At 57.3% G+C, this 15,591-nt stretch overlaps 1 protein-coding gene across 1 annotated transcript; it reads left to right on the top strand.

The window, feature by feature from the left end:
* Positions 1 to 2,054: 2,054 nt before the first annotated feature.
* On the top strand, positions 2,055 to 13,065 carry SLC2A1 (solute carrier family 2 member 1). The gene is made up of 10 exons (XM_086625517.1): positions 2,055 to 2,072; positions 6,835 to 6,927; positions 10,286 to 10,446; positions 10,627 to 10,867; positions 11,256 to 11,418; positions 11,499 to 11,686; positions 11,801 to 11,905; positions 12,006 to 12,107; positions 12,385 to 12,588; positions 12,868 to 13,065. Exons 1-10 carry the CDS (start codon positions 2,055 to 2,057, stop codon positions 13,063 to 13,065), a joined length of 1,473 nt encoding a protein of 490 aa, XP_086481643.1.
* The last annotated feature ends 2,526 nt before the right edge of the window (positions 13,066 to 15,591 follow it).

Genomic DNA, 15,591 nt, shown 5'->3' with positions numbered 1-15,591 from the left:
TGCCCAGCGCCGCTCCCCGGGACTCCCAGTTTTTTTGGGGATTGAGGCTGCAAATGTTGGTGCAAAGGTTGGTGCAAAGATTAGTGCAAAGGGGTGACGCACACCCGGCTGCACCAGGGGCCTTGCAGGAACTGTTGCACACGCACATGCACGCTCAAGCGCTGCTCTCTGGGGCTTCGCAGCGAAGCTCTTGCACGTGTGCACCCATGCGTGTGCACACGCGCGTGCACGCACGTGGATAGGTGAGTGCGTGCAGGCGGCTGCATGCACGCGCATGGGCAAGCATGTGCGTGCACGGATGCAGTCACACGCACGCGTGTGCAGGTGCACGCGCACATTTACATGCACACACGTGCACGCAGGTGCACAGACACGCGCGTGTGTGCACGCACACACAGCTCACAGGGGCTTGCAGCGAAGCGCTTGCACAAGCGCGCACATGCGTACAGGCGCACGGACACGTGCACACTCCTGTGCACACACAGAGGCACATGCGTGTGAACACACATGTGCACACGCAGGCGCTCAAACGTACATACACTTGCTCACTCACATGTGTGCACACACAGACACACTCTCGCACACTCCAAGTGTGAACATAAGCGCACACACTTGCACACTCTCATGTGCACAAGCGCACACACTTGCACATTCACGCACGCGCACAGGAGCGCACGCACTTCCGCACTCACATGTGCACACACAGAGCCACGCACACGTACAGGCATGCACGCGCTTGCACGCTCGCATGTGCACACCCCCACACACTTGCACGCTCACGTGTGCACCCACACAGGTATGCACATGCTTGCACACTCACATGTGTGCAAACACAGACGTGCTCTTTCACACTCACACATGCACATGCTTGCATGCTCACACACGCACACAGAAGCACACACACTTGTACACGCCACGTGCACACACAAGCAATATACTTGCACACTCACATGTGCACGCTCACACAGGTGCACACAGGAGCACGCACTTGCATGCTCACACGCGTGCACACTTGCACATTCACATGTGCACACACTTGCTCGCTCCATGTGCACACACAAGCACATACACTTGCACACTCACACGTGTGCGCACACTCGCACGCCCATGTGTGCGCACACAAGCACACACTTGCACGCTCACATGCGTGCATACTTGCACATTCACATGTGCGCACACTCGCACGCTCACATGTGTGCACACTCGCACACTCACGCACGTGCACACACGCGCACACACTTGCATGCTCACATGTGTGCACACTTGCACACTCACACGCGTGCACACTTCCACACACGTGCGCACACTCGCATGCTCACGCGCGCGCACACAAGCGCACACACTTGCAGTCACACGTGTGCACACTCACACGTGTGCACACTCGCACGCTCACGCGTGTGCACACAAGCGCGCACACTTGCACGCTCACATGCGCGCACACTTGCACATTCACACGTGTGCACACTCGCACACTCACGCACGTGCACACACGCGCACACACTTGCACGCTCACATGTGTGCACACTTGCACACTCACTCGCGTGCACACTTCCACACACGTGCGCACACTCGCATGCTCACGCGCGCGCACACTCGCACACTCACACACGCTCACGCGCGCGCCCCCCCGCCCGCGCGCGCCCCCGTCCGCGCGCTCCCCCCGCGCGCCCGCCCCCTCCGCGCACGTGCCCGCCCCCGCCGCCCCCCCCCGCCCACGTGCGGCCCCACACGCGCTCAGCCCCCCCCCCCCCCCCCCCCGCCCCCCGCGCGCCCCCTGCCCCGCCCCCGCGCACACCCCCGCCGCGCCCCGCCCCCGCCCCCGCCCCTCTCCCCTCCGCCTCGCGCCTGGCCACGCCCCCTCCGCCGCGCCGCCCAATGGGCGCCGCCGCCGCGCGCCGCCGAGCGCCCCCTGCTCGCCCGCTCTCTTAAGCCGCTTCAATGCCCCCGCCGCGGCCGCGCGCCACCGCTCCGCTCCGCCGCGCGCCGCTCCGCCGCCCCCCCCGGCCCGCCGTCCGCCGCCAGCCCCGCCGCCCCGCCGCCGCCCCGGGGCCGCCATGGAGACCGGCAGCAAGGTGAGCACGGCCGCGCGTGGAAAATCCCCGCCGTCCCCCTTGCCCGCCCGCCCTCCCCACCCCCCCTCCCCTCCACGCGTTACACAACCGGAGAAACAACGATCGTCCGCGGGCGATCCGGTTGGAGACGTGAGGAGCGGGGGGCGGGGGCGGGGGAGAAGCAACCGGGCTCCGTTTGGCCGTCAGGCGCAGCGTGGGCACCGCCGCACGAAATAAACATTATTTTTTTAAAAAAATTACCTCAGAAACAAGGAGAAACCCCCCAAAAGAGCCCGCCCGGCGGCCCCGGCGCTTCACAGCGCACCCGGGAAAGAGTTTTGAGGTAAAAAGAGAAAAAAGCTGAATAAAAAAACCCCGTCGAGGTGAGAAAACGCGAAGGAAAGAGCCAAAAAAGGCACTTCTGGCCCTAAATTGGGGGTGAGGAAGAGGCAAGAAGGCGCCAAAAGTGCGGAGTTTGCTTTCGGGGGGTGTGAGGCCGCCGTGGTGCTGAGGGGGCCGGGACCCCCTGGGACCCCCCCGGCCGTGTCGGCGTACGGTGGGGTCGTGTCACAGCGGGGTCCTTTGCACCGCCTTGACCCAATTCCTGCCGATTTCACACCATTCCCCCAAAAAAAATCGAATTATTGAATCATATAAACTATTATTGAATCATATAAACTCTCTCGGCTGGTCGGGAGCAGCCGGAGTCTTCCCAGCGCCTCGACCTGCCTTGGATAAATGGATTTATCCCAGTAAAGGTGGGTGAAAGCGATGCGACGTCAGGCCCTAAATGAGGAAGGTGAGTTAATTGCCGCGGGGTCGTTAACGTTAGACCCCGGCGTGGCTCGTCCGGCATCCTCTGGGGATGCTGCCCCCCGAAATATTCCCTTCTGGGAGGGGTTTGGGACATCCTCAAGTATGGCAGGGTTGTGTGGTATTTTTCCAGGAAAAAACTGGTGCAAAGCGCCGTGGAATTTAAAGCAAAATTAATAATTTTATTCCAATTAAAGATGGTACGGGAACGGCTCCTCTCATTTTTACTTCCCGGCAAACAACTTTTTCCCTCCCAGCTTTGCAACGCTGGGAACACTAGTTAGTTTTTTTAAAAATTTAAATCTCTATTTTTATGTATGCTGTTTTATTTAAGGCTCGCTCTAGCCCAGCGCCGGGTTTTTTTGGGCGCGGTGTGGGTTTGGGACCGGGAGCCGGGAACGTGCCGACCGGCAGCGCGTCGATGGGGGCAGGAATTAAAAAGAAATTTGCTCTCGTAACGAAGAAATCTGATGCGCTGCCGGCCGGGCGTAACTCCCGGCTGCCGAAATGGAGCCCAGGGACGCGCTCCCTCTGCGTTCCCGTCTTAATAACTCCGCCATGAGGTGGGTTTGGGTTAGAAACGATTAAATTCTTTTAAAGGTAATTAACCGCAGGAGCGACAACGGGCGATGCTTAAATCCAGAGTGTGTTTTGCGAGAGGGAGGAAAAAAAAAAACCAAAGGGATTTGTAGTGAAGCAGCCAGGAAGGGATGCCGGGGGACGAGCTCGCCCCTCCGCCCTTAAATTTAATATTTAATAAAGCGGGGAGTGCTTTTCCGCCTGCGGAGCCCGGCCGGCTCCGGCTCTTTGCGTGCGAAAACATCTCCCGGGCTCGTCGCAGACGCTCGTGCGGTTGCAAAACTCGACGGGCTCGCGTCGCCGTCCCCGGTTGACCTTTAAGAAGAAATAAATAAATAATGATGATTAAAAAAAAAAAAAAAAAAAAAGAATTAAAAGAACGCCACTCTGACTCTGCTTCCCCAAACCACCAGTTTTCCCTCCCACGCTTGTGATCCCAAAAATCTCAGTGCTGGTGTTACCCTCCCCCCTGTCCCCTTACGCTCTTCACCTGCAAAAAAAAAAAACCCAAACCCAAATTCCCCAACCCTGGTGGGCGAATGCCGGCGGTGTGGCACACGCCGTGGCTTTCGGAGCAGGTTTTGCCCAGCCCTCGGTGGGTGCGTAAGTTTTTCCTGGGCTGGGAGCCAACGTGCAGCCGCGCTGTCCCGGGCAATAGCCGAGTTCGTTATCCTCACTCCGGCGAGCGTGCAAGCGAGCGTGCGAGATGCTGCACCCCCTGCTCCCCGCAACCACCCCCTGCATCCGTCCCGGGACGGGACCTCTTGCAGTCTGGGTTGCTCATTAAAACCTCGTGCCTCATTTTTATGTGGATTTTCCTGAAATTCCCTCCTGGGACGCTTTTTTTTTTAAAAAAAGTATTGTTATTATTTTTTGAAGGGATTATTCATTTCCTCGTTCCATGGAGCAGGAGCATCCTGAAATCCTGCCGCACTGGAAGGAGGGGGGAAGAAGGGGAGGGGGTGTAAATAATGTGAGTTGTAAAGCCATACGCAGCCCGCTGGGGGGGTTGGGGGGCTGCTGTCACCCCGTGGGTCAATGTCTCCTCCCAGCGTCCCGGCTTCTGCAGTCGAGCAATGCAGGAAGCAGCCAAAAAAAAAAAAAAAATTAGAATTTATTAAAATTACAGGCACTGTGCTCACCTGTAAGGTGTAGGAGCTAATAGGGGGGAAAAAACCTGTGTGTTGGTTATCTCTGGCTGTAAATGTTGTACAAAAGTGTGTTGGGTTGGGTTTATTTTTGCCCCTAAACTCCGAATAAAGCTGCTGTTTTTTGCAAGCAGTTAAAGAAAAACAAAACCAAACCACAGAACAACCCAGCGAACCCCGCGCGAGAGTTCGCAGGAGTTCCCCGGGCCAGCCTGCCCTTCCAAATCAACTTCTGAATTTTATTTTTTTTTTTTTTTCTATCTAAAGCTTCTCCTTTAATGGTGAGGTTAAAACCGAAAGGCTCCGGGATGCAGGCAGCGTGTTTGGAGTTGGGAAGCCCAGAGCGAGCGGGAGAAGCTGACTCGCAGTGACTCCGTGGTCCCTTCGCCTCCTTAAGCTGCCAGAGTTTCGTAGAAATATAACTTTTTTTGGTTGGTTTGTTGTTTTTTTTTTCTGCAGATTAATTTGTTTTTTTTTTTCTTTTTTGCTTTTTGCTGCAGGGTTTTTTTTTTTTTCTGGAGGTTAATTTGTTTTTTTTTATTTTTTTTTTTTTCTGGAGGTTAAAATTGCCAGCGTAATTTCATGATTTAGTTCTTCGTGGGGCAGTGGCCGGTGTTGGAACGAAGAGGTGTTGCTACCCACCGCCTTCCCGGAGCAAAGTTCGTGCCGACGTGCTGCATCCCTGTCCTGGCGGCGCGGTGCCGCCGTGACTCACCCGTGGCACGGGGGGCATCGCCCGGCGGCTTTGCTGGGGTGGGCGAGCTGGCCTGGAGCCATCCTAAATAAAAACTGCTACCCCAAAAAGTGAGAGGCGGCCCCCAGAAAGTGAGAGGCGGCCCCCAAAACACCAAGTAAAATGACCCCAAACCCCATAAATGCCCCAAAACAAACCAAAAAACTCCCCTGAACCACCCAACCCCCCCAAAAAACCTCATTTATTTTTTTTTTTAGCAGCATTTATCCAAGCACAGGTTCCTTTCAACGTTCCTGATGTTGCCCGGCGCGGCTTTGCACAGTGGCGGGTGGGTGGATGAGGTCAGAGTTGGAATTTTGGATATTTTGGGGTTTTTCCCCTTATTTTTCCTGGGATTCCACAACTTGCCAGCCTGTTTCTGCCCTGCCAAGCGGGGCGCGTTCTTCTCGGGGTGGCTTTATTCTGGAGCACTGAGCAAAACCCGAGTGCCAACACCCCCCCGATTAGTTGTGTGGGGCCAAGCCTAATTAATGAGCTTCATTAATGGGGCTGGCTTTATTCCCTGTTGCTTTTTCCCTGCAAACTGTAACGTGGGGAGGGAGGTGGCATGGCCGGAGAGGTGAGGTCGGCGAGCAGCACTTATTTATGTAAAAAACCCAAGAAAATGCTTCTTAAATAAGAAAATACCTGATTTTTTTGGTGTTTGCTTTGCAATCAGCCCTCCTGATTTCGGGGCTGCGTTTAGGTGGGGTCTGACCGACACCGATCCCTTGGGAATATGAATCTGAGATCCCTGGATTGGGGTGATGCCCCAGTAGCTGGGATCACCGGGGAGAGCCCAGCCCCCCACATGAAAGGGTTTATAAATTTCACGTGGATCATCCCAAAGCTGATTAGCTGGGAATGTCGGATCCTTGTTCTCGGGAAAATCTCCTGCCTGGGCTAATTGGGCCGTTAACGAAGGTGGCCCGAGCTTGGCCTGCCCTGACCCCGTTCCCAAACAAGGCTCCGATTGTCGCTCCGGCGTAAGCGGGAGGAAGAGGAGGCGGGTGAAGGGCTTGCCAAACAGCCGGGATTTTGCTCAGTGACTGTTAATTAGGCTCCGATGGGAAAACCCTTCGTTAGCCGGGACTGGCCAGGTCGTCCTCGCGCCGGCACCGGCACGGTGCTCGGCTGGCCGGCGGCATCGCCGCGGTGTGCCCAAAAGCAGCTGGCACGCTGCCTGCCTGTCACACGGGGCCCTGGGAGATAAAACCTCCCGCCCCACTCTGGAGGCTACAAAATTCCTGGAATCCCCAAACAGTATTTTTTTTTTTCCCAAAAACTATTTTTTACATTATTTTTCCCCCCTAGCCTACGTAGATGCCATGAAAAAAGCAAGTTTTCTCTTTTCCCATCCATATTCATCCTCACGACCTTACAAGCATCCCTCCTCCTCCTGCAGCTCCCTGGGAATCTGCACCGGGACACCTCTCCGGAGGTGGGGAGGGCATAGCTGAGACCCCCAGTTTAACCCTTCCCGTTTGGTTTTCCTCCCCCTTTCCAGCAGATGACGGCTCGCCTGATGCTCGCCGTGGGAGGAGCGGTGCTGGGCTCCCTGCAGTTTGGCTACAACACCGGCGTCATCAACGCCCCGCAGAAGGTGAGCGCGCGCCACGCGGCTCCGCCGGAGCAAACTTCCACCCGCGCCCGAAAACAAGCCCGCGTCCGCTGCCGGCGAAAATAGTACATCCCACTAGGCAGCTTACTGCCTCTAATGGGATTTACGAGGGAGTTGGTCAGCTCTCGCTCTTCCCAGGAGAATTAGTTTCCTCCTCGCTTAGCGGTTTTTGGCTGGGAAAAATCTCCGGAACGCGTGCAGGATGCTCTCCGGGTGGGACTGGCGTAACTTTTAACCTCGGCTAAGTCGGGCTTGAGTCGGCTTGGGAGGGGGCTGGAAAGCAGGAGGTGTTTGCTCCTTCCCCTAACAGTGCCGGGACCCTCTGGCCACCGGTAGGTACATGGGAGCCGTGAAAAACTCAGCTTTTCCCAAATCATGTGGCTTTTTGCGGTGTCAAAGGCTTGGAAACCTTAGCTCGGAAGTCCCACGTGGTGCTTGCGACATTCCCAGCCGGGAGAAGGTGTCAGTGGACAACCCGGCTCCAGCTGCTGCGCGAGAGCAGAGCCCGGCCCCGAGCGTCGCCGCAGCCTCCGTGTGCGCCGTCCCGAATAATTAAAGTTAAACCAGCGAGGCAGGATTCGCGCTGCCGGAGCGTTAATCCCGCTGCGGGCCGGTGGGCTGCCACTTCTCCCCTCGGCCGCCGAGCAAAATCCGTGCGGGAAAGAAGACCCCCATGTGCAGGAACCGTCGCCCCGCTGAAAAACCCCGACCCATTGCTTTGCCTTCCCCCCGACCGCTCCGCGCCGGTGACGTTCACGCTTGCCCAGCGGTGAGACAGGCGGTGGGAGCGGCGCTTGGAGCAGCGGCGAGCCGGGAAATCCTGGGAAACGCGCTGAGGAGCTGCTGGCTGGCACTTGCCCTCGTTTTTTCCCCGAGCTCGGGCACCGTGGGGATCGGGCACGCTGTAATTACCGCCTTGTCAAGCCCGGCTCCTCTGTCCCGAGGGCACGCGGCGTTTCGCTACGGCTGCAGGATTTTTCTCTGGCCCATCCTGATCCAGGGAGATGCTGCTCTGGGTGGCGTGGGCAGGGAGCACGTTGGAGCTGGGCTCTTCCCTTGGGACTGAGCTCCGGTTCCTCCAGACCCTTAGCAAAGCAAGATGGCTGTCGATGCCTCAGTTTCCCTCATGCTTTTTAGGATTAAGCCCTTGGGACTCAGGCCAGGGCTGGGCTGTGTGTTTCACGGGTTGAGTCACCTGGTGAGTGACGCTGTGCTCGGGATGCGGGACGGGCTGGGAAGGGATTTGAGATGCAGAACAGGCTGGGGAAGGGATTTGGGATGCAGAACAGGCTGGGGAAGGGATTTGGGATGCTGTCGCGGGGGCGTGAGGGCAGGCAGGATGGGGTTTGTCCTGCGTAGCAGGATGCTCTGGGCACGGGGGGTTCATCCTGCCTTTAAGGATGGGACGCACTGGGGCGTGGGATTCGGGGCACATTGGGGTGCAGGACTGGGATGGGATGTGTTGGGGTGCAGGACTGGGATGGGGATGTGTTGGAGTGCAGGGCTGGGATGCATCAGAGTTGGAATGGGGATGCATCAGGGCGCAGGATTGAGTTGGGGAGGCGTTGGGGTGCAGGGTGAGGATGTGTCTGAATAAAAATGGGGAGCAGGAGTGGGATGAGTTGGGGCGCAGGATTGGGGTTGGCACACATTGGGGTGCAAGATTGGGAAGGGGATGGATTGGGGCGCAGGATGAGGGTGCATGGTGGTGCAGGGTTGGGATAGGGATGCATCAGGGCACAGGGTGGGGATAGGGAGGCATTGGGGTGCAGGATAGGGATGCATTGGGGTGCAGGGCTGGGATAGGGATGCATTGGGGTGCAGAGTTGGGATGCATTGGGGTTGGGATGGGGATGCATGGGAGTACAGGACTGGGATGCATTGGGGTTGGGATGGGGATGCATGGGAGTACAGGACTGGGATGCATGGAGGTTGGAATGGGGATACGTGGAGGTGCAGGATTGAGATGGGATGCATGGAGGTGCAGGAAGGGGATGCATCATCCCCCGCTTCAGCAGCGCAGGCGCAGCAGCGTTGGCTGGCGGCAGCGCCTGGCGGCGGCTCCGTGCAACCGGCAGCCCCACGGAGTGCCGCGTGCCGGGTTTGTGGTCCCCTTGATGTGTCCTCCCCGCTGCTGAACCAGCGCCCTGGTGGTTGTGGGGCGTTTGCAGACGTGACACACGGGGGGACGGCCCGAAACTGGGCAAGGGCTGGGAGAAAGCCCTCAGCTGAAACCAAACGGGGCGAGAGGGAAAACCAACCAACCAACCCACAGCTTTCGGGAAATGCAATTATGGTTTTTCACGCTTCACACTTGAAACTCGTCATTTTTCGTCTCCTCCTCTCCCAACAACTGGCTCGTGGTGGGTTTTTCCATCGGTCCTTTTTGCAGGAGGAGAAGGAGCCAGGGAGGGGGTGGGATTTGGGTACTGGTTTTTGTTAAGCCAGAGCACAGCCCAGCATAGCTCTGCCGGAGCCGGGGCATCCGCTACTGCTTGGATTAATATTTTATTTTCTGCTTCACGGGGAGAGAGCTGGAAGTTTTTGGGAAAGTAGGGAAGAATTTGGAGTGCCTCAAGGTTTGGGGGGGCACGTGCAGAGACCTGCCTACCCCCACCGAGAGCCTGAGCTGCTCCTGGGTTCTCCAAATAATAATAATATCAATTATTCATTTTGTTAGAAAAAGGGGGAAGAAGCCCCAAAGCATCAAAGCCTCCAGGAGAAGCAGGAGGTGAACAAAATCCCTTAAAATCCTCATGATTTAGGGACTTCGTAAAAGGAACAACTTGAAAAAAAAAGACATTATTGAAATTTCTAGCGAAGCCCGTGGCACACGGTCTGTTTCTTGTGCTGCCTCTGCCAGGGGAAGAAAATCAAATTCAAGGGAGAGTCCAAGGGGGATGGGAGTTGATCAGCTGCCCGGATAACCCTGCTGTCTTCCTCACCTTCCTCCACCACCGTCTCCCTCCCTCCCCGTGTTGCTTCTCCTCCGGTGATGGAGGCATCCCTCCTGGCTTCCCGTGCCGCGGGGAGGAGCGTGACCTCCCCGCGGCCGCCCGGCGAGGCCAAAGAGGTGTTTTGGCAACGCCGAGCCTCTCTCGGCAGGGTGAGAGCAGAACCTGTCCGGCTGCATTTCCCTCGCACATCCCAGCAGGTTTCCTCCCTTGGGTTGGAGCCGAGCCACCGCCTGGGCGGCTCCCGGCTCCGTGACGCATTGTCTTGTGAGCCGCGCTCGCCGGCCAAGGGTCTGTAGGCGGCTGGGCTGAGGCCGGGCATTTCGTGACACCGGTGGCACGGATGGTTTTAACCCCTGGCTTCGTTTCTCCTCCCTCTTTTGCAGGTGATTGAGGATTTCTACAACCGTACCTGGCTGTACCGATATGAGGAGCCCATCAGCCCTGCCACCCTCACCACGCTCTGGTCCCTCTCTGTTGCCATCTTCTCTGTCGGAGGCATGATCGGATCCTTTTCCGTGGGGCTCTTCGTCAATCGCTTCGGACGGTGAGCGCCGAGCATGGTGGACCCATGGTGGACCTCGTTGGGGGGTTGTGCAGCCTCACCCCACCCCACCATCCCAGGGACACCTCCCTCCTGCCAAGAGCTGATGTTTGGGTTCTCCCAACGCCCCTCAGCCTCTCTGTCCCCTGTGGTCCTCACCGCCCTCCTCCCTTCCCTCCCCAGGCGCAACTCCATGCTGATGTCCAACATTCTCGCCTTCCTGTCCGCTGTCCTCATGGGCTTCTCCAAGATGGCTTTCTCCTTCGAGATGCTCATCCTTGGCCGCTTCATCATCGGCCTCTACTCCGGCCTCACCACTGGTTTTGTGCCCATGTACGTGGGCGAGGTGTCGCCCACTGCACTGCGAGGCGCCTTGGGGACCTTCCACCAGCTCGGCATCGTCGTGGGCATCCTCATCGCGCAAGTAAGTGCTGGAGAACCAGCTGGCAGGGGCAGGTTCCCCCATCTTTGGTGCTGATGTTCATCAGGGTCTGCAGGGGATGGAGTTTAGCGCAGCAGTGCAGAGCGTTGCCTGTGCTGTGGATCTGCGCAGCCCTTCGGATGGAGCTGGGGCTGGAGGGATGGAGCTGGGGCTGGAGGGATGGACCAGGAGCTCAGCAGGAGCAGGAATGCTCTGAGATCTTAAGGTCTGGGATGGGCCGCGTCATGATATGGTGTCTGTTGGCCACCTGGAAGCAAGGCAGCTGTCCGTGTCCCTCTGATGGGTGTCCAAGCCTGTAGGGCACCCATGAGCAGCAGAGTTGGGTCATCCTGGAGCTGGAGAAGTGTGCCTCAACCCCTCTTGTCCTCAGGTGTTCGGTTTGGACTTGATCATGGGAAACGATTCCCTCTGGCCGCTGCTCCTGGGCCTCATCTTCATCCCTGCCCTGCTGCAGTGCGTCATCCTGCCCTTCGCCCCCGAGAGCCCCCGCTTCCTCCTCATCAACCGCAACGAGGAGAACAAAGCCAAGAGTGGTGAGTGACCCCTGTCGCTGAGCCCGTCCCACCATGCAGCAGAGTCCTCAGCTGCTCCTGACTCCACCTCTTCCCCGTAGTCCTCAAGAAGCTGCGCGGCACGACGGACGTCAGCAGCGACCTCCAGGAGATGAAGGAGGAGAGCCGGCAAATGATGAGGGAGAAGAAGGTCACCATAATGGAGCTCTTCCGTTCCCCCATGTACCGCCAGCCCATCCTCATCGCCATCGTCCTGCAGCTGTCCCAGCAGCTCTCAGGGATCAACGCGGTGAGTTTTGGTGGAACCTGGACGCCGTGGGTCAGCCTGTTTCACCCAGAACTTGGGTCGTGCTGGCTCCAAGACCCGACTTCTTTCCTCATGGCACATCCCTGCCCTTTGTAGGTCTTCTACTACTCCACCAGCATCTTTGAGAAGTCGGGTGTGGAGCAGCCCGTCTACGCCACTATCGGCTCCGGCGTGGTGAATACAGCCTTCACGGTCGTTTCGGTGAGTTTTGGCCCACCAGGCTCTCACCAGGAAGGTGGAGACAAGGGGGCTTTCCTCCAAGCTGGGGACGTGATGATGGACGCGTGTCTCCGTCCAACAGCTCTTCGTGGTGGAACGAGCCGGACGCAGGACTCTCCACCTCATCGGCCTGGCGGGGATGGCGGGGTGCGCGGTGCTCATGACCATTGCCCTGACGCTGCTGGTGAGTGATGGGCCTGGAGGGAACGGGTGGGCTGGGAGAAGGTCCTGTGGACTGTCTCTCGCTGTGGTGGCTTGGAGGGGGAGGTCTGGTTGCAGAAGGGATGGCTGAGTGGTCCCCACTGTCCACATCTCTGGAGATCCCAGAAATCCAGTCACGGATCTGGAGAAACCTCATGGCTCCCCTGCCAGCACCACGCTGCTTGAGTCTCATCATCTGGCATGACCGGATGCTTCATCCCCCTTGACCAAACCAACCTTCTCTCTCTCCCTTGGACTAGGACCAAATGCCCTGGATGTCCTACCTCAGCATCGTGGCCATCTTTGGGTTCGTGGCTTTCTTTGAGATCGGTCCAGGCCCCATCCCTTGGTTCATCGTGGCAGAACTGTTCAGCCAAGGCCCTCGTCCCGCCGCCTTCGCTGTTGCCGGGTTGTCCAACTGGACCTCGAACTTCATCGTGGGCATGGGCTTCCAGTACATCGCGGTAATCGTCTCCTGGTGCTCGTGGTGGGAGCGGGGCTGGGCGTGCTGGGCCTTGCGCCGCTTGCCTTGCGCGGCTTCTCCTGAGCCTGGAAACCTGGGCTGAGATGGTTTGGTTGGTTGAGCATCCGTAGGGATGAGGGATGGGGCCGGGATCTGGGGAAAGGGAAGGAGAAACGAGGTGCTGGGCCGTGCAGGCAGGGCGGTCACGAGATGGTCCTTGAGCTCCCGGCACCACCACCATCCACATGCTCACCCCTTCCTCCTCTTTCCTCCATCCCAGCAACTCTGCGGCTCCTACGTCTTCATCATCTTCACGGTGCTGCTGGTCCTCTTCTTCATCTTCACCTACTTCAAGGTGCCGGAGACGAAGGGCCGGACCTTCGACGAAATCGCCTCGGGATTCCGCCAGGGGGGCGCGAGCCAGAGCGACAAGACCCCGGACGAGTTCCACAGCTTGGGCGCCGACTCCCAGGTGTAACCCCGCCCGGCGCCGCCCGGCCGCCGCCTTCTCTCCTCATTTTTCGTTTTTGGTTTATTTTTTTTTTTTTAAATTTTCAACCGCTTTGTACAGAAACCAGGCAGGAGGGAGCGGAGGGTCCGGCTCCGGCGCATCCACCCCTTTTCCAGCGTCCCCCACTGGTGTTCCGGGGACAGACTGACCTGTTTTATTATTATTATTGTTATTTTGGTTGTTTTTTTTTTCCTGCTAGGAGCGATTTCTTTTTTTTGGGTTTTTGTTTTGTGGGGTTTTTTTTTTAGCTGGTTTCACGTCCAGGATTTCAAAGCCGAGCGACGTTTCCCAAACCGACCGCGCAGCGGGACGGCGGCTCCCTCTCCTTTTTGTCTTTGCAACGACGCGATAGGTTGTTCCACGAGAAAAATCACGTAGCGGGAGTTTTTAAAGCTGCAACACTGTGTTTTATTTTCCTTTTTTTAACGCTCTAATCGTAGAAAAATCACGTAAATTGACTAAATCTTAAACCCACTATTGTTTTTAAGGAAAAAGCCACCAAAAAAAACGAGTTGTTTTTTAAAGCAGTCTCATTGATTCCAAACCCCGGTGGGTTCGCAGCCGGGGATTTCCTGACTGCCCACGATGGACAAAGCCGGACGCGAGCGGCTGGAGAGGTCAGTGTCCCGTAACAGGCCGCGGAGCCTCGGCTCCGCCAGCGGCTTCTCGTCTCTTTTTCCCGGAATTTCATCCGGGAGGGGGAAAAACGGGAGGCGGGGGGGTGGAATCTCTTTTATTTTTTCGGTTTAATCTCGGCAATATTTGCCTGACGGTGAAGCGCCGGCGCCAGCAGCCGGCAGCCGCACACTGCGACCCCCCCCGGCCCCGCTCCCACCCCCCGGCCCGGCCGGGACTCCCTGACTCCGCCGTCAGCGCCGATGCCGTACATTTCCCGCGCTGTGTATAGACTGGAAGATATTTATATTATATATATTTTTGTTCCATGGTTGTTAATAGTAGACGTTTTAAGTTATAGCGGTTCCGATTCGACGAGCGACGTCCTGTAAATATTCCTCGGAGCGTATTCCCACTGTATAACGGATCCAAAAGGTACAGACGCAAGAGGTGGGGTTTCTTTGGCGCCTAAGGAGAACAACAAACAGCTTGTACATGGTTAGGGTGACTTTTTGTATAGTTCATTGCCTGCACTGTAGCTGTATCTATTGCACTGAATTTCAGGCTGTAGGATATTAAAAAAAAAACAAACCCCGAGAAATACTGTCCTTTTTCAAACAAAAAAAAAAAACCCAAAATCCCCTCACAAAATAAAAATCCCTTCTCCCCACTGGCACGTTCCCAAAGCCACAGGCAGTTGTTTTTTTTAAAAAAATAGTGGTTTGGTTTTTAGTTTATTTGGCTGTTTTGGAAGTGATCTACACTTGACCACGCTTGAAAGAAGTTTGGGGGGGGGGGAATAAAAATTTAGAAAAAAAAAATCAAAATACCCTGCGAGGAACTTGCCACAGCGGCCGCGGAGTGCGCGGGGTGGGTTTTTTTTGTTTTTTTAAAACAAATTTGTAAAAAAACATGTGCCAAGAGAGGCGGGAGGCGCGTGGTGTGCCAACAATAAACCAGGACGTGTGCAGCGACCCGGCACGCCGGCTCCTGTGCCTTTATTTCGGCTCAGCCGGGCTTTTCCCCCGCCTTCGATCCGTGCTTGTGGCCCGGGGAGGGGGTTCGTCTCTGCTCCTTGCCCTGGGATGTGGCCCCCCGTCCATCACCGCGTCCTCCTCATCCTCGTCCTCCTCATCCTCGTGCCTAAGCACCATCCTTGGGCCGGGTGGGACTGGTTTTAACCCTGCGGCACGCGGCGGCGGGGCTGGGAAGGCGAAATCTGCTGCTGGGGCTGCGGTGGGGCGATTCATTCCCCTCCATCTCCGCCCCGGCGCTGGTTGGGAGCCCAGAGTTCAGGGATGTGACTCGCAGCGTCTTTCCTGAATTTGGGATCCCGCTCCAGCTCCTGGCCCCGGAGTGGAGCCGTCCACGCGGCGGCGGTGCCGGCGGTGGTGCGGATTGCGCCGACACAGCTCAGTGGGTCTCCCCGGCTCGAAGCCTGTTGATCCTTGCGAAGCTTTTCCTCCACGGGAACAACTCCTGGTTTCAAACACCCACCCCGGGGTACGACCGGGTCGTCACTGCGCCACGCAGCCCCACCTGGGCGCCCGCTGCCCCAGGGGTGCCCGGCTGGGGCCCTGACCTGCTCCCTCCCCAAAACTCGTCCCGCTCCGCCGGTGCCCCGCGGGGCTGGGAACACCCGCTGCTTTGGGACGGAGCGCTTCCCTCGCTGCGAGCGCCCCGGGCTGCTGCTTCTTGGCAGATATTTTTTTTCTTTTTCTTTCCCTTTGAAGTGACGAGGTGCCAAGAGCTGCAAGTCTGAACACTTTTGGGCAGAGAAACGCTGATCTTGGTCACTTCAGGCTTTTTTTTTTTTCCTATTTATTGAAACATTTCTTTGCCCTGGAGTGCACACGCTGCAAACCGTTGTTGCAGTGC

Source organism: Tauraco erythrolophus, chromosome 23 (assembly GCF_009769465.1).
Source record: "Tauraco erythrolophus isolate bTauEry1 chromosome 23, bTauEry1.pri, whole genome shotgun sequence".
In the NCBI taxonomy this organism is placed as follows: Eukaryota; Metazoa; Chordata; class Aves; order Musophagiformes; family Musophagidae; genus Tauraco; species Tauraco erythrolophus.
This window is presented reverse-complemented; position numbering and strand designations above follow the sequence as displayed.